Raw genomic sequence first — 21632 nt, 5'->3', positions numbered from 1 at the left:
GGTGTTGAATCAAACATAGCCCCCCCCCTCCTTGGTTTCCCATTTTCAATTCCCTTGAGTTTTTAAAATTTCCTATGAAAGGGTTAATCCTTGTTTCAAATGCCGGAGTATTTAGATTGTCCACATACTGTGTGGTCACTGGCTGGAACAGCAACAACTGTTTCCCATTGTTTCTATCATCTCCTCCTCCTCATTTTTCTTTCTACAGTGTGTTTTTTAGTATATGGATCTGGTATGCTTATTTTAAAATTGCAAGGGAATGGCATAACAATGTGATTCATTTAGGCTGCAGAAGTTGAAACAACGTCTGTGTTGTATTTCAGGCACATTTTCTCTGAGTTCTTTTATGTACTAGAGATAAAGATTCTGGTCCCATTTAGCAGGAAACTGTCAGCTCCAGTGCCATTAACGAGTTCAAAGAACTGTACATCGGTGTTCTTCATGTTATTTAGTGATAAATATCTAGCTGTCGTCTTACTTATTGATAGATATCTAGCCTGAAGAATACATTGGAATAAATATGCCTGTGCTAGTAATCCTACACAAACTTAGTTGGGAGAAGGTCTTATTCAAATTGGTTGAATCCAATGGAGCCATTCTGCTAATGGAGGTATCTGTAGGTCATACATCTGCCAGAATCTTGGCCACATTGGCCAAGGAGAGATGGCTGAAGGGGTCCAAATTCGGACCTTGAGATGGCCAAAGAGCCTCTGGTTCCATTATTGTAAAGGTCTTGGCAGAGCAACACCTCATAGCTAAAATCCTATTGTATAATTTAGGACGAACTCACAGTTAGGATGTCAGAGACTGGACTGTTCTAAATTATCATGCTAAGTATGAACTTACAGAGATAACTGAGGCTGAAAAATATTCCTTTTTTGTAGCCTTTACTGCCATTTCAAAAGCATTCAAGTCTTATAAGATGTTCTTGAGGTTTCATCATGAGTTTCCCGCCAACCTCACTCCAGCTGTCTTGGCTTCCTTTTCTGTTTGCACAGTACCAGGATATACCATGGAGCTAGCTTGGGACAAGAACGGAGAGGGCAATGGGGAACAATCTTATCAATGCCTTTGGAGAAGTGGCTGTTTTACTCCTCCACCAGCTCATCTACTGAGTTGCTGGGAGGCATTGGATCCTGCAGAGCATCCATAAGTCCTCTTGGGTGAGCATAAATTTGCTCTCTTCCTATACAGGACAGGAGTGGGATATTGGTCCAAGCACTCAGAGCAAAGTGGTACCCTAGCAAATTGCACCAGATTCATATGTATCCCTGCCCCAAAGATCAAGACCAGGGTGTGGCCTCCTTGATGTATGAGACCAATAATAAATTGTGAGACCAGTAACAGCATTGCCATGGCTGACACTAGTTCCGAGGGCCTATGAGGAACTGGGACCCTTGGGGCAGGGAGACATGTGAATCTTTGTAACAGAGACTGGCAATTGAACCCATAATTTAGGGTTAAGGTATGAGCCATGGAATCTAGATCCTCCCCCTATCCCTCTTGCATACGAATTTCTCCTACCTCCTTCCATCTGGATGTCATTGTTATACATAACCATTGCAAACCTGGATTAAAATGAACCCAAGTATTAATTTTAAGCACTAGAGAGTTTGGATTTTCCACGTGTGTTAAGCCTTGCATCTTGTTTAGGATTTTAAACGTTTGTTTTTAAATAACTTGTATGTGGCTGAAGTCACATAAATAACAGACTCTAGAGTGGTAAACCTATAGACTAGCAGCACACCACTCAAATTATAGGCTTCTTTCTACCAGACAGAATGGAGACCTTGCAAGTGATATTACAAGTTTTGTATGAAGTGTGGTTGCATTGCAAGTGTTCCTGAGAGAAATGTGGGTAACAATCTTAGTGTGATGCATTTCAATACTGAATTAATTTTTAAAGGAATGTCTGTTTCTTGTTTTGAAGATAATACAGTATTTAATATATGCGTGGCATATGAGAAGGATTATGGAAATAAGGGTATGGGATCTGAGCTACATTTTGAGTTTGGAATGTAGAACGGCTTCTGTTAAAGAATCATGTAATTTAACACCTCTCTAATAGATACATTAATGTTCTTCTTACGGATAATGATCTCTTCCATTTTTAAATGAGTCCTCTTTTTGGGGGAATAAAAGAGTCCCATTTGTAACCATAGATAAACTGGATGAATGGATGGATCCTTGGTCAATTGATTTTGACATGCTATGACCAATTCCTTATCATTGCTTGTGACAAAACTGTTTCTGTTTTAACTTCTGCATTCATTCCATTTTTGACTTGTATTGATGGAGTGACCATCTGTGCCATCTAGCATCGAACTTAAATTTGGATCCTGGCTGGAATAGGGCTACCCCTAGTGAATATAGTTCATACACCAGAGCTTATTTTACTTGATAAATAAAATAATAAATAAATAATTTCTTCATTGGGTTCTGTGGGAGGCAAGAGCAAGGCTTGAGCCTGGTCGTAAGTCAGATTTATGTACAATGCCAGGTTAATGACATTCGGATGCAAGTTTATCCTTTACTATCACGATGACCAATGCAAATTTATACTGTTATCTGTATCTTTTCTTGTTCCCTGGAAACCGCCCTGAGCCTTTGGGGAGGGCAGTATAAAAATATAATAAATAAATTTAATTCTACCCTCGATTAAGGGCAATCATTCTGTTTAAAATAGCCCATGTCTTAGACTAGTGGTCCCCAACCTTTTCCAGGCTGGGGACCAGTGGCACCAGGGAGGGCTATTGCATGCGCGGCCGCTCAGTGTGCATGCGCGGCCCTGCTTCCCTCTTCCCCCCTCCCACAGTAAGAAGCTTGCTGGGCCGGGGACCACCGTCTTAGACCTTTCTTATTAAAAAGCAGTTGCTTACAATTATATTAATGTTGTTAGGTGTGAAGTCATGTTCGACCCATCGCGACCCCATGGACAATGATCCTCCAGGCCTTCCTGTCCTCTACCATTCCCCGGAGTCCATTTAAGCTTGCACCGACTGCTTCAGTGATTCCACCCATTCTCTGTCGTCCCCTTCTTCTTTTGCCCTCGATCGCTCCCAGCATTAGGCTCTTCTCCAGGGAGTCCTTCCTTCTCATGAGGTGGCCAAAGTATTTGAGTTTCATCTTCAGGATCTGGCCTTCTAAAGAGCAGTCAGGGCTGATCTCCTCTAGGACTGACCGGTTTGTTCTCCTTGCAAGGGAGACTCGCAAGAGTCTTCTCCAGCACCAGAATTCAAGAGCCTCAATTCTTTGATGCTCGGGCTTCCAATTATATTAAATATACCCAATTAAAATATGTTTTTGTGACATACAGTTGTAGTTTTTCAGTAATTCAAGTTAAAGCAAATTGAATCACAGTGCATGGTGAAAGACCATCCTATGAAGCGAGACAGCATACCAGTTTCCATTGTGTCTCGCGGATTTTAAGAACATCATTGTTTTATGCACTTTTTAGCTTGCTGCTCTTTTCTCCCCATCCACGAGTGCGTTCAAGTGCAGATCCATGAATGCTGTAATTGAAGTGTGTAGAAACAAAAAAGGATTATATTTTTTATTATTCCTTTGCATTAAAATAATGCAAACTCAAAGCAGTGGTAGTACACTGATTTAATTACTAAGAGATGCTAGAGATAGTGTTTACTGGAGGCAAAAGAGTTCTCAAAGATTAAGCCGTTGTGTCGGTTCCAAATAAGTAACAGAGCACACATTTCGCTAACATAAGACATGGCTTAATTTCATTAACTGTGGTCTAATATGTTGTGCATCCCACTCTCGGTAAACCACAGCGGCATTTATTGGCTATTGCTTCAAAGCACTACTGTTTTTCATCCATTTTCATTGACCAAATGTGTCATAGCAGCATTAGCTGAAGTCTGGAAAATAGTTCTCAAGGCTCTTGTTTTAATGAAAAATTTAACATGTAGTGCACTTGCTGATACAATCAAGTCAGTGGAATTTTTTCAAAAAATCTTTTCTTAATGTTTTTTGAGTATGAAGCAATAAGGTTTTATGAAGTAGCTTTTGAAAAGCTCTCATTGAAGTAAAGTGCAGATGGATTAGGAGCGTCTGTTTGTTACAGCAATCAGCGGCGATCATGATATACTATTACAATCACCCTATAAAATACCCTGTACTAAAAAAAACAAAAAAAACGGGAAAGGGAGTTGTGGTAGGAGGGGAAGCATCCATATATGTTATGCCTGTAAGAGGTCTGTAGCCTCTTAGGTCCTGAAATTGTTTCTCCAGCTGTCTCGATGAACATTCGTTTTCAGTCTACAGACTTCTGTAGCTTTGACTTAGCTTTCATTTCAACTTTGTTTAAAGTAATTATGGTTACGGTGACTAGAGAGAGATTTAATTATGATGCTTCCCAGACTCCTAGTCTAACGGAATCCATTCAAGAACTAAACAATTTATGAAATGCTTCCACTTCTTTCCCATTTTTTTGAGAGGGTAATACAGGCAGGACCACTTCTCTCATCTCAGCTACTGCTGTCCTGCCTGCCATCTTCTAGCACCGTTTGTCCTTGCTGAATTGTCTGGCCTGTTCAGCATATAAGGCTGGGCACAGTCTTCTTTCACTTCTTCACTTGTCTTCTTTCTCACGACTACACAGACACTGTGATTTTGTGATCACATCTTTGATCTCTACTTTAAAAAGAAAAAGCTATGGTGATGGAGACTTTGGATCAGTGATAGAGCTTTGTGCACAAAAATTCAGCCACCTTTCCCTTCAGACCACAAGAGGGGAAATTAAAGACGACTACCATGGGAGGAAAGAATAATTCACTGCTGAAGCCCTGATCCAAATCCCTCTCCATAGCTGCTCTACACTCATCTAATCAAATAGATTCTGTTTTTGAATAATGGAAAAGGAAAAGAGAACTTGTGGGAAAAGGAGAAGTATCAATCCTGTTGACCCTAAACTTTTGTTAAACTTGGTGTGTGTATATTCTGACTTCATCCTGTCTGTTGAAGAACAGGCATTGTTTCCTTCTTTCTGTTGGCTTGATATTCCTCTTGAACGCCTACTAATGAGATGGGGTTTCAGTAGTGATTCCATTTTTCATTGTTAGGTGGTTGCATTCATTTCTCCCTTCTCCTCTGAAAATTTTTTTGTTGTTGTTATTGCCTACTGTATAATATAATGCCTTGACCTTCAGTGGAACCTCCCCAAACTCTGCCACTGTGTTTGATGCGTAATTTGCTTGCACACATCTTGTAGGGATGAAATATGATCTCTATTTGGCTTAGAGAGTATTTAGTACACAATGCTTGTGCATTGTGCAGGTGCTGCTAATGAGAAGAACATTAAATTGATGCTGGGAGTGTTCGATGGCACCATTGCAGACTTAACCCTAAATATACCAGGAAAGATTCTTCCTAAATTACTTGTTCCTTTTTTAGTTGTACTGGGCAGTTCTTCTGATGAAGCTATATTGCAAAATGTAAATCAGAAACCTTTGTTTTTAACAATAATTTTTATAAGAAACTGATTGTAAAAATAATAAGGCCGCACAATATGTGGACAAAATCTCCAAACATTATAATTTTGGTGTAGCGGTTAGGAGTACGGACTTCTAATCTGGCATGCTGGGTTCGATTCTGCACTCCCCACATGCAGCCAACTGGGTGACCTTGGGCTCGCCACAGCACTGATAAAACTATTCTGACCGAGCAGTAATCTCAGGGTTTTGTCAGCCTCACAGGTTGTCTGTTGTGGAGAGAGGAAAGGGATGGTGACTGTAAGCCGATTTGAGCCTCCTTCGGGTAGAGAAAAGTGGTATATAAGAACCAACTCTTCTTCTTCTAATTGTGTTAAATGCAAGCTAGATTCATAGATAAGGCATAGAGGAGTTGATTTAGGCTTTGACAAATTATAAAGAGTAATAATGAGTAAAAGTCTGATTTTCATTGAATAATGGATGTTTTTTAAATTGGATAAACCATAAAACGAAGTGATAGCTGAAATTCCTGTACATAAATTAAAACCCACGGTGTGCTCACAATACACATCATTTCATCTGAACCCAATTAAAGAGGACTACTCATGCTGAGTACATTTTCAGAATGGCTTCCTGTGCAATAGACATGAATACCAGAAGTCTGACTGGAGTACCAGAAAGCTGGCCAATGTTTAGCAAGCTTACTTGCTAGCTGCATTCCAGTATAGAAAGAAACGCTTTTTGCATTACTGTGGTCATACCCACCACAGCTGCTTGCCAGTCTTTTGTAGCCATGTTGTAAGCAGAGCCAGTTTGGGGGCGGGGGGGGGGGGGGGGGAGCTGGACAGTCCTTTGGTCTTGGCCTTTTTTTGTTTATTTGTTTTTGGTATTTCATAAACTTCACAACTTGTTTTTATGTGTATGATGTGTGGCCTTCTTTTGTTCTAATTAAGGCTAGAGCCTCCAAGGCTGGAAGTGGTTCCAGTGTCTGTGGGCCTCCGTGAGAGCCTCATACTAAACAAGCCATTTCTTACAAGTTATCACCTTTATTGAGCGTTTTCTAGCTACACTGTTAGTATTATTTACTTTGGGAGTCTTTTGGGGTTTTTTTTTTTGCATTCTCAGTTGGTTGTGGAGATCAGCACCATGGGTGAACTCAACAAAGTGTGAGTTCAAGGGTTTTTTTGAATCCTTTGTGACTGACCTTCTTTCTTCAGCAACTCTTTGAGACTTTCCTGTCCTCCACTCCTCCATGAGACTTCTGAAAAGCTGAAGGTGGGGGTCATGTGGTCTGCATAAACGAAAAAGCGATGTGGTTCTGTGGCTGCAGTAAAGACAGGAGACTGGGTGAAATTTCCTACCTTTTCCCCTTCTGCCAGGTATATTACAATTGGCACATGAGCAAAGTTGGGAAGATCTTGTCCAAGGCTTCCTCAATGAATGGGCTGCATGGCAATTTGTTTGTGCGTATCATGAAAAATCTGTCATCACTTCTTTCTTTTTTCGTGGGGGGGGGGAGTGCAAGAAAGCTTAATGTCAATAGGTTCCTTCCTCTGGATTGTCTTTGAATTCAGCTCTTAGTTATGCAGTTTCAGAGTATCCCTCTAGCTTTAACCTGAACAGCAGGACTGTTAGTGATGCATTGTTGGCACTGCCAAAGACCTGGAACCAGTCTGGTCCACATGTTCTGAGGATGTCCTAAAATTGCTTGTTTCTGGCAATATTTTATATCTTGGAATACCTTTCTTTTGGATCCCATGAAACACAAGTGGAAGGAACACATGGAGGCAGATATCCTCCCACTTTCTTTCCCCCAGCAGGCACCTTGTAACCCTTGAAAAGCTGATGCTGAAGGTCACAGGAATTATACAAAATGAAAATGTTGAATTACGGTTATGGTTAATATTCGTTGCATGAAAATTGTGGGTTTTAATATTTTACGGAGTTTTATGGGCTACATTGTTTTATCGTTTTATTGTAAGCCGCCTCGAGTCGACTCAGTCAAGAGAGGTGGGATATAAATCAAATTATAAATAAATAAAATAAATTAAACTGCTGAAGGAATAGTTGAGTCAGGCAAATCATAGGGCTTCTACTAGCAGGAGAAACTCAGCACAGCAACTTTTCTGTCAGTACAAGGAGGAGGGAACAATTTCACCCAATTTTCCACTCTTCGTTTGAGCCTTCATGTTATGTGGTATTTTATCCATGTGGGCCTCTCATCCTTCAGCACTGGCTTTTCAGGGGTCACGAGGGCCTGCTGGAAGAAGGTGGAGGATCATCTGTCTCTGCAAACTCCTTGAGCCTATGGTTTGTAGGATCCAAATTCCTTTGAATGGAAGGGAAGAAATGTAGCCATCATGAAAGGTTTTTTTTTGGAACAATAGTCCTATTGCAGTATTTCTTCAGTACTGCAATAGGGTAATATCAAATGAATCCATAAGGGAAGAGGTGTTGGCTTGGATTTGATTTGAGGCTGATTCTGGGTACCAACAAATGACTTTCTAATTAAAAAAAATATTATACCCTTGCTCCAAGAATATTTTCCAGACTTTTAATACCATTTCTTATGTGATATTAGGACCATGGTGAAATCTTGTATGTGTATCTACATGGAGTTTTCATATATGAAAAATACATACCTGTGGAGTGCAGCCAGTCATCTTAAGACTTTGAAGAGCAGGACTTTCCTGCTTCCTCATCAGATTCAGATTCATAGTACCTTTATTGTCATAAAATTGCAAAGCATAAAACGAAAATTTCAAACAGTTCCAGATCCATCGTGAAAAGAGTTTCATTTAAAATTGCCAGCAAAAACTTTGCTACTTTTATAATAGTTGCTGAATGCCTCACATTTAGTATCATTTTAATCCAATGTTTCTCATTAACACAGCTGAATTTCAATTTCTTCAGATAATTAGCTAACAGCGACAATATGCTTCAATCTTAGGACACACCAGAAGTATATGGTACAACGTGTCAGGGATACTACATCCATGTAAACAGTATCTCTCCTCGGGTGACATTTGAGGGAAAGATGTTTAAGCGAGCTACTAGAAATGCTCTTCTTAACTGGTGCGTCTCCAAAATTTGAAGATGCATGGGCATGGATTTGTATGTTAAGGGAATATCCCAGAAGCGGGGAGAACATACACTGTTGTTAGAGGAACCCAGAATCTGCTTTCTCCTCCTGCCTCAGCTCACTGGTGGTGGTAAGTGCCACCAAATGCAATTGATTTATGGCAACTCCATGGGGTTTTCACCATGTTCAGAGGTGGTTTTTCCATTGCCGGTCTCCTGAGTAGTGACCCTGGACTTCCTTGGTAATCTCCCATCTAAATCTAAGAAGAGCAAGCTAGTCTGAGTCAGCTAACTGAGCCTTCTGAAATTCTGTTCCTGGGAGCAATAGACAATCACTGACAACATACAGGCAAAGTGTGGTATGCAGTGTGAGGGAGATTTGGTGAAAATTGCCATTCCCTCTTCTGCAAGTGGAAACTGATTTCATCTGAGGATCTGCATGGTTGGATATCCCCCACTATGTAGTAGAGACTCCAGAGCCAGATCCTGCCAGGAATGAACAGTGCTGGCATGGCAGTCACTGTGTAATGAGCTCCATGATGACATCTGTTGCTATGTTCCCCTATTTCTGCATAACAATCAAGAAACAGTAACCTATAAAGCAGCTCACTGCTTCCCTATGTTGTTTTATGGAGATGGGAGGGTGTAACAGTCTCATGTACTTGGGGTAGGGCTATTGGACCCTGGAGTTTTCTTCATGTGACTGCCTTGTCTTAAAAGGAGAGACAGGCAATATTTCACAGGTCAGGGAGTTACATATTGACTCAGCTGCCTTCCTTAAAAATTGCCCTTAATTTTTGGCCTTGGAGGCTGGAAATTTTTAGGCCATTTTGTAATTGCCAGTTTCAGGTATGAATTCAAAGCTGTGAAAATTTGCATAATCACATTATAACAATTTGAAAGGTACACTAGGAATCTCTCTTAACTTGATGTCAGGATCATGCATACCTCTGTGCATTTGTTTTATGCTGTCCTCTTTTCATCATCAGCTTAAATAAAATGCATGAGCCTCTTGAATGAGCCAGTTGATTGCACAGAGCAGAGAAGAGAAAATATTACATAATTATGGCAAATGTGGCAAAATATAGTATAACTAATAAGAGGTTTCACAATATACTTATTTTAACTGATTCCAGTGATTGGAGCCTCTGAAAGCCAATACAAATAATAGTAACATCTGTCAAGAACCAACCGCTAGCATGAAACCCTTTTAACGTTTTGCACATAATAAACTATTTTATATATAAACTACCTTATTGTTTATATTACAAACTAAAAAATATTCAGTCCCTTTCCAGTATTCTAACAAAAACTTTAATAAGGTAGACATTGCATAAAAAAATGACACAATCCAGCAGTTATTTCCTAAGGCCAGCATAATCATAAATTTGCCATCCATGCTTTTCCAAAAATACTAACCCATATTGTTCTCTCTGGACCTGTTGCAGGGATGATTAATCCAGCTGCTGAGGTCTCCCTTTATGCGTTTGATGGAACACTTGGCTTGCTAGGCTACAGCTGTGTGTTTATGTGCAGTGCACACCTGCAGGGGCCTGACAAATAGCTGTAGTATGCACGGTATACAAAATTACCCTGGCAGCACTGCAAATAAGGAAGTTTCTGTTTTTGAAGTCCATATGTGTGAGAGCTTGAGATGCCAGCTGGGGTATTTATGTTGCATTGCACAGATGTAAAACTGCCAACTGATTTTTATACCAAATAAAGGCTAATCTTTTTATACATACTTGGTGTCAGAGTTATGAAGTGGTGCGTAAGAATGTTCTCACGACTTAAGCGTCTTTTAAAATAAAAGCTGTCATTGAAAAATGCTTTTAAGAATGTGTGAGAAGAAAAATAAGGACAAAAATAGACTTTTTGTTTACATGGATACTATACTAAAGTGTCTCAAATGGCTTATTATTAACGACGTATAGTTATTAGGTGCAAATAATGATAAGGATTTGATTTATTGTATGCATATCCAGTATATTATGGAAGCTTTTTACCTGTAGGCCACTTCTTCTCTGTGTTGAGTCCATTTTATGAGCTTTGAAATGTGAAAGCCAAATGTGTATTGCTACTTAACTTGAAAGCTTGGCCTTCCTGTTTTCAGGAATATAATTTGTAACAGACCAAAATGTACAACCAGACAGACACTGCAAATGTTTGGCATTATTTCTGAAAATCAAACATATTAAATATGCTTTATTTTTCAGAGAACAAGATCTGGATGTTTTTTTGAATAAGCACATAAAACAAATGTGTGTGAAAGCGGTAAAGATGAAGTCTAGCTTCTGTAGATGTTAGTGGCCAAATTCCTGTAGACGTACAATGGGTTTCCATAGTGTTAAGTAAGATAAAATATATGAAGTGACTTGTTGAACAGGGGAGAACCTGGCCTTTGAAAATGTGATTGTTTCTGTACTGAATTGAAGATGAGTACAAAGTGCTACAGATTACACTGTGAGAGTTAACCATGTTGTGTGTGTGTGTGGGCGGGGGGGGGGTTAGCAAGGACCCCAATAACAAGGCAAAGCCCAGAATCCTGTGACTTCTGGTGAACTGTGGAAATATAGCCATCAATTTCTTGTGATCATAACTGCAGAAAAGAAGGTCTGGGGACCAAGAAAAAAGACGAGAGTTTACAACAACAAAAAAAACCCCAACAAAACAAAACAAAAAATCAAGTAGAGTCATAACTGCAGTCAGGTAGCACATCTAGGAGAGACAGAGCAGGCTATAAAGTTTGGTACAAGGCTTAGGACAAGGAAGTGTAGAGAGCAGGAAAAAGCACTTTAATGTACTAGATAAGTTTCCCAGACACCGAGGCCAGAACCAGACATTTGTCAAACATGGGATTGCTAATCTTACATAGCTTCTAATATATAAAGTGTGGGAGAGGTGCTCAGACCTTCCCTCACTTGCTATTTCTCATTTACATTCCCTCCCCCAGCTGATGTACTCCATTTTATTCCAGTTGGGGAGTCAGGCTGCAAAGCAGACATGGCAGATGGGGAATGGGCCACTTTCCCCCCCTCTCCCTTCTTTATACGGACTCATGTTTGCTGACTGAAAGTCTGGTTCCATTCTATCTAGGAAATGGGGGGAAAGTGTTGTGTATAAGTCACTGTCTTTAGCCAGCAAGTCAATCCATAAAATCTGGAGACTTGAACTGTATTTTACCGATGACGTACAATTTCTTATATTCCACACATGGTAAGGGCAATATTATGTTCCTAAAGACATGAGTTTGTGACTGTAAAATGAGACAGGGAACCATAATTAATTAGACCATGAGATTTATTGGATTTCAGAGATTTCTAGCCATGTTCATAGGAGCTGTCCTCAATACGTAGAGGCAGGCACCAGGTTTAGTTATAGTTATAGTTAAAAAACACTGGTACTCTTACACTGTCAGCAAGAACTCCAGCATAATTCCACACAGTGTCTGCCATAATTTCATGGAAGTGGAGTACTCTTTATATGGGATTTGTTGCGTAGTGAAATGGAAAGGGACATTTTTTCTAATTTAGAAACTTCTCAAGTTCAAGCGTGGGAACTGATACTTTTCCCATTGTCAATGGAGACCATAGTATGTGTTTGTGCTTCTAGAAGGTAAAAAAGCACCTGTTTTCTTATTGTTTGCCTATTGAGGTATGGAATTGGAAGGAAATATTCATATGATATTCCAGCTTGGTGTAGTGGTTAAGAGCGGTGTCTTCTAATCTGGTGAGCTGGGTTTGATTTCCCCCTCCTTCTTCCCATGCAGCCAGCTAGGTGACCTTGGGTCCGTCACAGCACTGTTAAAGTAGTTCTGTCAGGGCTTTCTGTGAGACCTCACAGGGAGTCTGTTGTGGGGAGAGGAAAGGGAAGGCGATCGTAAGCCACTTTGAGATTCCTTCTGGTAGAGAAAAGCGACATATAAAAACCAACTCTTTTTCTTCTATTACTACTATAAGTGCTTAGAGAGTTAATGTAGGAGACTCCAAAACTGGTGAAATCAATGAATTTTTGAAGGCACTGATAACATTGCTTAGGATTAGTTTCTTGTGAGACAGAATCCTGCCATCTTCAGTTTGGTATATTGGTTAGGAATGTGGGCTTCTGATCTGGCATGCCGGGTTCGATTCTGCACTCCCCCACATGCAGCCAGCTGGGTGAACTTGGGCTCGCCACAGCACGGATAAAACTCTTCTGACCGAGCAGTGATATCAGAACTCTCTCAGCCTTACTCACCTCACAGGGTGTCTGTTGTGGGGAAAGGAAGGGAAAGCAACTGTAAGCCGCTTTGAGCATCCTCCAGGTAGAGAAAAGCGGCATATAAGAAAAAATATAAAATAGAAAAACAAATGATATAACTTAAACCCCTGTTTACTTAAGGTCTCTTTCCCCCTTCCCCAATTCTTTTTTTTTAAAACCTGGACATTTGGACCTCCTGTGAGAGGTGGTTCTACAAAGACGGCCAGTTTAGTTAGTGACAATTTCAACACTCTTAAAAAGGTTTTCACTTCAAACAGTACAGCCACCACTGCAGGTTACATGTATATAGCTGGAAATGTGTAGTTCTTAGCTTATGCACAGATGTCTTTCAATAAAGCTGGCCAGTAATTTCTTCAAATTGCTTGGTTTATCAGCAGCACATGTCATCAATCCTAGAGTGCTCGCTGAAGTCAGGCCTCAGAATTCTTCGCTTACAGACACAGCTGCAAACAGGTGAACAGGCAGAAAGTAATTTGTGCAACTTGGTGGCTGTCAGACAAAAGACAGACAATCTGTGTTTTAAACAGATTGCAGGCCTTATATGAGCCAGACAAAAGGGATTTCTACAACTGCAAATAATTCCAAGGTTGACATATTTTCCTTTCTGCCATTAGGTGATTTGTTAAAATTGGAAACAATGAACATAATAAATCTACACAGTAACTGGAGATAAGATGAAAGGGGGGGGGAAGGAGATCACTAAATAAGTTTACATCTTTCTATTGAAAAGAATACAATCAGTGTTCTTCATAACTTACAAAACCACTTAAGTGCATGTATTACTCTGGCAAAAACTTCAGATTATTAGAATAAATTATTTTAATTAATGGGCTACTATATTTTACACAAGATATTTTATTCAGTCTGTGTCATAGGGAAATTTTCTTTTTAAAAATCTACAGAAGTTACTTCTTGTCAGCAAGAAAAACATTTATTCAAACACCAGTTGTAAGTTTTTTCAATAAAAAGCAAATTGAGAAGGCAAGAATACCCTCAGCTGAAAAGGGAGGGGAGGGGGAAACGAGATTTGCTTAACTTTTGAACTTTATCATCCAAGTAGCATTTTTTCTGGTAGCTCACATTGCCAGATTAATATTGTATACCCATGGGTATAATAGGGTGCTGTGTGTGACCCATGCCCAAATAGTTGCATTGCATAAATTCACAGAGAAGGTGAGATCACCATCTAATAAAGAATGGTTTCAATTTGTCTTGGTGAATCAAGTGGATACTGTATTTAGGGGGGGAAATTCACTCATGCAGGTTGCTGTCTGCAGTCCAAATTGCTGATCAGAGGGTCTTTATACACATTGGTAATGTGCTGTGCAACATAAGCTGAAATATATTCCACAAGGGAGGAAAATGGAATAGTTTACATACGCTGTTCCTAAGTGCAATGAATATAAAACTCCATTACTCACTTTAAGCAGGTGCTTTTTATATGAGGCTTTAAAGAAATATAAAACTGCTGGTGAAATGATTGGTTTGTATAGGCCCGACTTAACTTCCAGTGCTCTGAACAGATAAAGGAGCTAAAAAGACTCCCACAAACATTTATTTAATACTTTGGAGGGATTAAAGGTTAACATCTTTTTGGCGGGAGAAGTCGCCATTTTGGACAGTAAGGGGAAAATTTGCCCACGCTCTGCTGTTGTAAATTTCTGTCTCGCACAGCATGTGTGACGATCTGAGTTCTGACAGGGCTAAATATAATCAGTTGACAAGAATTTCCAGTTGTAATTTCAGTTCTTCCTTAAATTCTGTAGGCTCTCCCAGTTCACCTGTGTGGTATACTTATCAGTCTTATCCCAAGCCACGATCTTAAGAAGAAGACTTCCACTTCCACCCTTGTTCATCCACTGGCCTCTTACTTCCAGTGCCATTAGGGGGCGTAGTGGGGAGGTCAAACTTGTACGATAAACTGTCTCTTGAAAGTGTGTGTGCGATTAAATTTTTCTCAAAACTGTTCACCCTTTTCATAAATACACTGATTGATTTGTATTTTAGGCAAATACTTGTAAGAGTTTCCTTAACGACCTCTCCATGCCCTCCTTAACACAGACCACAGAAGTATTCTTTTGGGCTTTGTAGAGAAGCCTAGAAGATGCCCGAATGGCACAGCTCACTTGACAGTTTCACAATCAATTCACTAGTGGGTGCTAAGAGTAGTAATGCTAGCTAATATTAATATTTCTTTTTTTATCAATACTATGAGCACTGTTAAAATTGTGCCTAAACAAGGATTTCTTCTACTTGTTTAGGATTCTTTCCCACCTGTCTAACCTAAAAATATTGCAACAACTATGTAAATTGATCAGATCATTTTTCTCTTTCCTAACCACAAGAAAACCCCAATAACTAAAAACTGAATTGTTTTAATCGTGTTGGACAAAGTAGAGGTCTTTTAGGCATTTTAGTCATGTTACGTACATGGTTTCATGCTGACTTGTTGCAGTAGGTGTGGCTCTCTTGAAAAAGAAGTTGTTCTCATCTTTCAACATCTTGCCCCATAGATTTTAATTCCAGATGGCCAAGAGATTTTATAGTGGAAAGAAGCTCATTCATCTATTTCATTTGTCAAATAGTGATCACTTTTTGCCCCATTAACTTTGGGTTGCATAAAGCCACTACAGCACTAAAAAGTTTTGAAAAGTATTGCGTGGATTGCATGTGAAATAATAACAACTTTAAAAACTTTTATTAGCACTGTTGACCAAATATCATTCTAACATGAATTTATGTAACAAGTACTGCGTAAATGCAGGTACACTAATCTACTTTAGTATTTGAGAAATGTGTAAGCATCTAGCAAGTATAATTGTCCTTTGGTACTCGTAGTATGCTAAAAGAAATTTTATCTCTAAACTTTAAAAGGAACATACTGCCCTAAGAGAATCTCTTTTTTTGTGTGTTTGTGCTTATTCAGAAAAAACAGTTTGTTTTTGTGGCTGCAGGCTGATCATATAACTTGAATTGTGTAGCCATTCCTTTGGAGCTTTGCGTAGATTGCTGGATTTCCTCCATTAGCTTCTCGTGTTTCTAGAATTTAATTTATTGATTGATTTACATCATTCATGCCTTGCTTATCTCCCCCAGTGGGGACTCAATGCAGCTTACATCATTCTCCACTTCTTCATTTTATCTTAACAAGATTGTAGGCCGTGACTTCTTCTTTGGGTAAGGTTAAATTGAAGGCTGGTCTGGTGTGGTGGTTAGAGTGCTGGACTAGGAATGACTGGGTTTGAATCTCTTGCTCAACAATGGAAGCCCAACAGGTAATATTGGGCCTCTTGCAATCTCTCAGACTAACCTACCCACACAAAGTTGTTGTTGTGAGGATTAAGTGGGTGAAATAGAAACTATGTGAAAATAATGCTTTGGGTCCCTGATCAAAGAGAAAAGTTGGATATGAATTAGAAATAAAATAAATAATAAGAATGTGTGACTAGCCCAAGATCACCCAGTAGGCTTCCATATCAGAGTGGGAATTTGATCCAGGGTCTCTCAGATCCAAGACCTTCATAATTATTCCTGTAGAAAGAGATGGCCCTTAGATAAATAGATCTATTATGTTCGCTCTAACCATATGGGTTTTCATTGGACTTTATAGAAATCTCATATGAGCTACATTTACAGCCCTTCCTGGAGCAAAAGGGCAACTCAGAAATGTACTAACTAAATTTAGAAAATCTGCATATTGTCTAAAATAAAGGACACAGCTTGGTGTAGTGGTTAGGAGTGCAGACCTCTAATCTGGCGAGTCAGGTTTGATTTCCCGCTCCCCCACTTGGAGCCAGCTGGGTGACCTTGGGCTTGCCACAGCACTGATAAAGCTGTTCCAATCGAGCAGTGATATCAGGGCTCTCTCAGCCTCACCTCCCTCACAGGGTGTCTGTTGTGGGGAGAGGAAAGGGAAGACGATTGTAAGCCGCTTTGAGACTCCTTCACAGTCTCATATAAGCGTCATATAAGAACCAATTCTTCTTCTAGTGTCATCCTCTGGTCAACAAGATATAGTGGTTAGCGTATCATACAAGGATCCGGAAGACTGAAGTTTGAATATCCACACTGCCATGAAAGCTTCCTGTGAGACTTTGGGTCACTAACACAAACTCAGCCTAACCTACCTCACACGGTGGTTGTGAATATAACATGGAGTAGAGGAGAACAATGTATGCCTCTTTGGATTCCCATTTCAGAGAAAGCTGAGGTATACATGAAAAAAACCCAGCGTGGTGTAGTGATTAAGAGCAGCAGTCTCTAATCTGAAGATTCAGGTTTGATTGCCTACCTCTCTACATGAAGCCTTCTGGGTGCCCTTGGGCCACTCCTTAGTCGTCCTCCTCTAAATAAATTTCTTCTTCTAAATAAATGAGGCACACAAATGTTATTTCTGAATGGGTGTTTGAAGAAGTTTGAAGAAAAATCTGATATCTTAAAAATGCATGGGGGGGGGGACATTAAATTCCCTCTGGCATGGGCGTTGCTGGAGGTGGCAGAGCCTGGGAGCTATCCTGGGGTTAGCAGAAGTGGAGCTCGGGAGCTGTGCTTGGCACACTGATGGCAAAGCCTGGGAGCCACAGTGGGCCCAGCAAAAAAGTGTGTGTGTATGTGAGAGGGTGGGATTCACGCCCCCTGCAAGTCTAAGAGGCCTACCCTTCTTGTCTCTATTTACCAACTAATATTTATCTGCTTACCAAAGAAGTTCCCCAGTAAATGGTGTTGCTTTCTTTTGTAGAAGGAGCTTTCATCCCAAAGATTATTGAAGCATCTCCTAACACAAATGCAATACAAAAAGCTCAGTTTCAAACTTGATTAAATTGCATTTGGAATAATGTATATGTAAGACCGGGGGGGGGGGGGGGTGAGTCGAAAGTTGAGTCAAGTCTGCCTCTGTTGCATCTACTGTTTCTTGCAGGTGCACCAAATAATTTTTACAAACGCTATAAGTAAATGTTACACTCTCCCGCAAGTTGCACTTTGTGAAATAATAGTGGTAGTACAGCCAAGTGAAATGTGGGTGGGTGTTCAGTGAGCTTTCCTGTGCAACCATGCCAAAGTTCTGCGTTCCTGACCTGTTACATCCCCCACTGTTACAGTTCTAGGTCCCTCTTCGGAAAAGGCTGCCAACAAATGCGAAGTTGTGCCAAACTGTGGGGGCAGATTCCTTTTAAAAGCGTACAAATGGAGGCAGAGCAGAGACCACCAAACCTATTTCCACTTTTGACTTCAGGCAAAATTTGAACTTTGGTTTCCATAAAGAGATGGCTAGTGCAGTTACCTGCTGTGCAACTCAGCTGTATATAGTTGGCTTTTATTTTGCTACTGAATTGAATGGTTTTTAAATGTAATTTAAGAACCTTGTTTTGCTCGTTTTAACATGCTAAAATTACAGGATAACATGTAAGAGAACATGTCTGGAGTATAACATAAAAACAAAGCTGGGTATACCTATAATTACCTAATTAATGTAACGTTTCACGTGTTTTCACAATTATCTTCATTTGAAGAAAACAGTTTTGCGTTGATACTGTATATTTATTTGAGTTTATCACAATATTCCTAGAAAGAGGTTAATTCCAGAGTATAAAAGATCAGTATCATCACAAATATATCATAAGACTATCTAAAGCAGATGATTAAAGTATAATTAAATTTAAATGCTTCAGTGAAAGAAAATAAAAAAATATTTAAATTCAGCAGGCTAGTACATTTGCAGTTTTCTTTTATTAGGTGTGAAATCTAAGAATCCCCTGCCAACTCTTGAGGGCTCAATCCAGAATGTTGAATTGAAGTACTGCAGCACATCATTGGTCAAATGTGCCTCTGGGACCATGGGATCAATAAAAATTTGTGCCAAAGCCCCAGGTATGTGCAGCTGGACCATGTAAAAGTTTATGGCCTGTGTAGGAGAATTGGCCTTGCTTTTTACAAGGAGAGTTACTGAAACAAGAATTTACTCATTGTTCCTATGAATAAGAGGTGTATTTTATTATTTTGTTTTGTTTTGTTTTTTAGAAATGAGCCAGGATGATGTAGCATAGCATCATCAATAGTGAAAATAAGAAACTCTATTAAAGCATTTTGGTTATTACGGGCCTTAAGGTTTGAAACCAGTGCAGCTTAAAATCAAGAGCTTCATGGTTAAATCTACTTTCCTAAGAATCTAGTATAACAACTGAATGCAATATCATAATAAAGGCTAAGCCTGAATTTGAAAAAAAATGAACTGGTTTCTTTAGCTGTCCCTGAGACATGTGTATCTATTAGTCAAGCTTTGTAGTCACACTTAACGTTTTACATACTAACACAATAAAATCTTCAAGCAATAAAATGCTTCTGTTTTTAGATGTGTTTCTTTTGTTGTTAAAATATATTAGAGACCTTGAAGCCCTTATCTCCTAATGCAAATTGAATTGTGTTGAAGATAGATACCAGTATAACAGAATAATAGAGAAAAATGGATCGATCCACTGGTGGATAAAACTTCTTTTTGGATAAAGTAGAAACAGAAACAAGGCTACTTTAAAATAAGCCACCAGCTGAAATTATTCCTTAGGTATATTTTGCAGCTCTTGCTCTTGATTTCCCTTTAAGGCCCCGGTACACGAGGCCAGGACTCTAATTGCAACCAGATAGAGGGTTGCGCTGCATGGCAAAAAGGCAATGCACAGATAAAGCCATCTGGTACAAAAGAAGATGTATGGAAAGATATGTCTTTAAAATCAAGAAAAGTTGGTATGATTAGGCTTGCTGTCTGGTGCAATGCCCTTCTGGCTGTTTGCTTTGTGCCAAATTATAGTACTGAAGAATTGCTCAAGAATAAAGCTGTGTGGAAGCATTAAGGTTAGCCTATGCATACTAATCAAGGAATCCTTCATGAAAATGGAATCTGAGTAATTTCTCGAGGAACTATTGACACGGGAATTATTTAACCTCCTGTGACGTAATAGATGGTATTGTCTTACATCTTTAATACAATGCATCTTGTACTGCACATGTTATTCATTGAATTATACAATATGTTTTAATGATGCATTTAGGTGACGGTGGAAAGGAGAAGCTAATCCCTTTAATTCAAGGGCCATCTGATACGAGGGACTTACACAGCAGCAAATGGCTCAATGAAAGCCGAAAGCCAGAGTCTTTGCTCGCTCCAGATTTGTTAGCCTTCACAATTCAAGTCCCTCAGCATAAGGACTACAATTATAACTCAGGTGAGTGCGTTTTTTAAAAATTATGTCTTTTTGACCCACATTAAGTTGGCAGATAATGTATTTATTGAATGTATTTATTGAACGTATTCCCTGTATCAACAGACAGTGGTTTAGATCCATAGTCCCAGATGCTGGTTTTTCTCACTCTCCCCTTGGGCAGTTCATGAGAGGGAGGTCATGAAGGAATGAGCCAGTGCTTGGCCATTGTGGCCTTTTCTTACATACCTAGAGTAATGCCAATCACCATGATGTCAAGAAGGAATTTTCTATTAGGCCAAACTGGTCAGTGACTCTGGAGGGTTTTTGCCCTCTAGTCACTGCAGGAGGAGTTAGGTGGGAAGTGGTTGTGAATTCCCTGCATTGTGCAGGGGGTTGGCCAGTGAGATCACTTCCAACTCTATACTTCTGTGTTTCCCAGCAAGACCAATACCTCAATAAAAGAAAGAAAAAGAAAAAAGGCTACTGATGTTAGATGCACTTCAGCATTTATTTATTTATTTATTTATTTGATTGATTGATTGATTGATTGATTGCATCTCATTAGGAGATGCCAAGGCTACCAGGGGAAAGTGGTGGGCAGGAAACTACCCTATGGAAAGTATCTTTATGCTTATGTTTCATGGCATCCAAGCCATTGTCAATCCATTTGGAAAACTGAAATGGGAGCAAAGCAATTGTAGAAGGGTGTTTTACAAAAATAGTTTCTCCATTATTCCACTTTCTTTCTTACGCACATTTGACAAAGAATAGTTTTATTCTAATTATGCTGTCTGTGTGGTCTCTGTATAGAGACAGTGGTCACTTCTGCTGTCTGAAATATTTGTTTCAAGATGGCAGCAGTTTAACATTTTAATGAAATCAAATTAAAGGTTATTCTGAATGAATGAAATATTCTTATGAACTCTTTTGAACTCTGGATAAGCTCATTTAGATATTAGAACTTTCCTGTTGCTGCTTTGCAATTTTGAATTTTGCCCCTTGTCAAAATGCTCCAAGAGGCATTGGGGAAAGAGGCACACATCATATTTATCTGGCTATTTGCTTTTAGCATCTATGGTGGCTCCATAATAAAGTCCTATACACACTCTGAGTACATCTTGTATTTGGAAACATGTCTGATCGGCTGAGCCACTTTCTCTATAGGTAGAGGCTTTCAAGTGTCCCAGAACCTCCCCTCCCACCACACCCTGCTTCTCCTTCAGCTTGGTGTTGTGTTTAGGGGTTGTGGATTTCTGATCTGTCGAGGCAGATTTGATTCCCCACTCCCCTACATGCGTCCATCTGGGTGACCTTGATACAACTGATAAAGCTGTTCTGACCAAGCAGTAATTTCAGGGCTCTCTCAACCTCACTTGCCTCACAGGGTATCTGTTGTGGGGAGAGGAAAAGGAAGGCGATTTTAAGCCGCTTGGAGACTCCTTCGGGTAGAAAAAAGCGGCATATTCTTCCCTCCATGGCCTTGCAACCCATCTGCAGCTGAATATTAAAGACCCACCAAAAAGAAAATTCATGGAAGACAGTTTTGCTCTTCCCACCGCTGCCTCTCATTCTCTCCTAATAGTTACTTCTGAAGACTGGGAATTGTTCCCCACTTTGTCTCGTTATCTCACGTGCATGGAAGCACTTG

At 39.7% G+C, this 21632-nt stretch overlaps 1 protein-coding gene across 7 annotated transcripts in view; it reads left to right on the top strand.

The window, feature by feature from the left end:
• The window catches only part of VPS13B (vacuolar protein sorting 13 homolog B), a 383695-nt gene that overhangs the window by 90274 nt on the left and 271789 nt on the right, over positions 1 to 21632 (top strand). For all 7 annotated transcript variants that reach the window (XR_013234028.1, XR_013234030.1, XM_077351820.1 and 4 more), the window contains exons 18-19: positions 18522 to 18656; positions 19832 to 20005. Coding sequence is in view for 5 of the 7 variants with exons in the window: in XM_077351820.1 (XP_077207935.1) it covers positions 18522 to 18656; positions 19832 to 20005 (309 nt within the window). In the remaining 2 variants the exon portion in view is untranslated. The remainder of the gene's footprint in view (positions 1 to 18521; positions 18657 to 19831; positions 20006 to 21632) is intronic.

Source organism: Paroedura picta, chromosome 9 (assembly GCF_049243985.1).
Source record: "Paroedura picta isolate Pp20150507F chromosome 9, Ppicta_v3.0, whole genome shotgun sequence".
Classification (NCBI taxonomy): domain Eukaryota; kingdom Metazoa; phylum Chordata; class Lepidosauria; order Squamata; family Gekkonidae; genus Paroedura; species Paroedura picta.
Note: the sequence above shows the minus strand (reverse complement) of the source record. Positions and strands in the feature narration are given on the sequence as shown.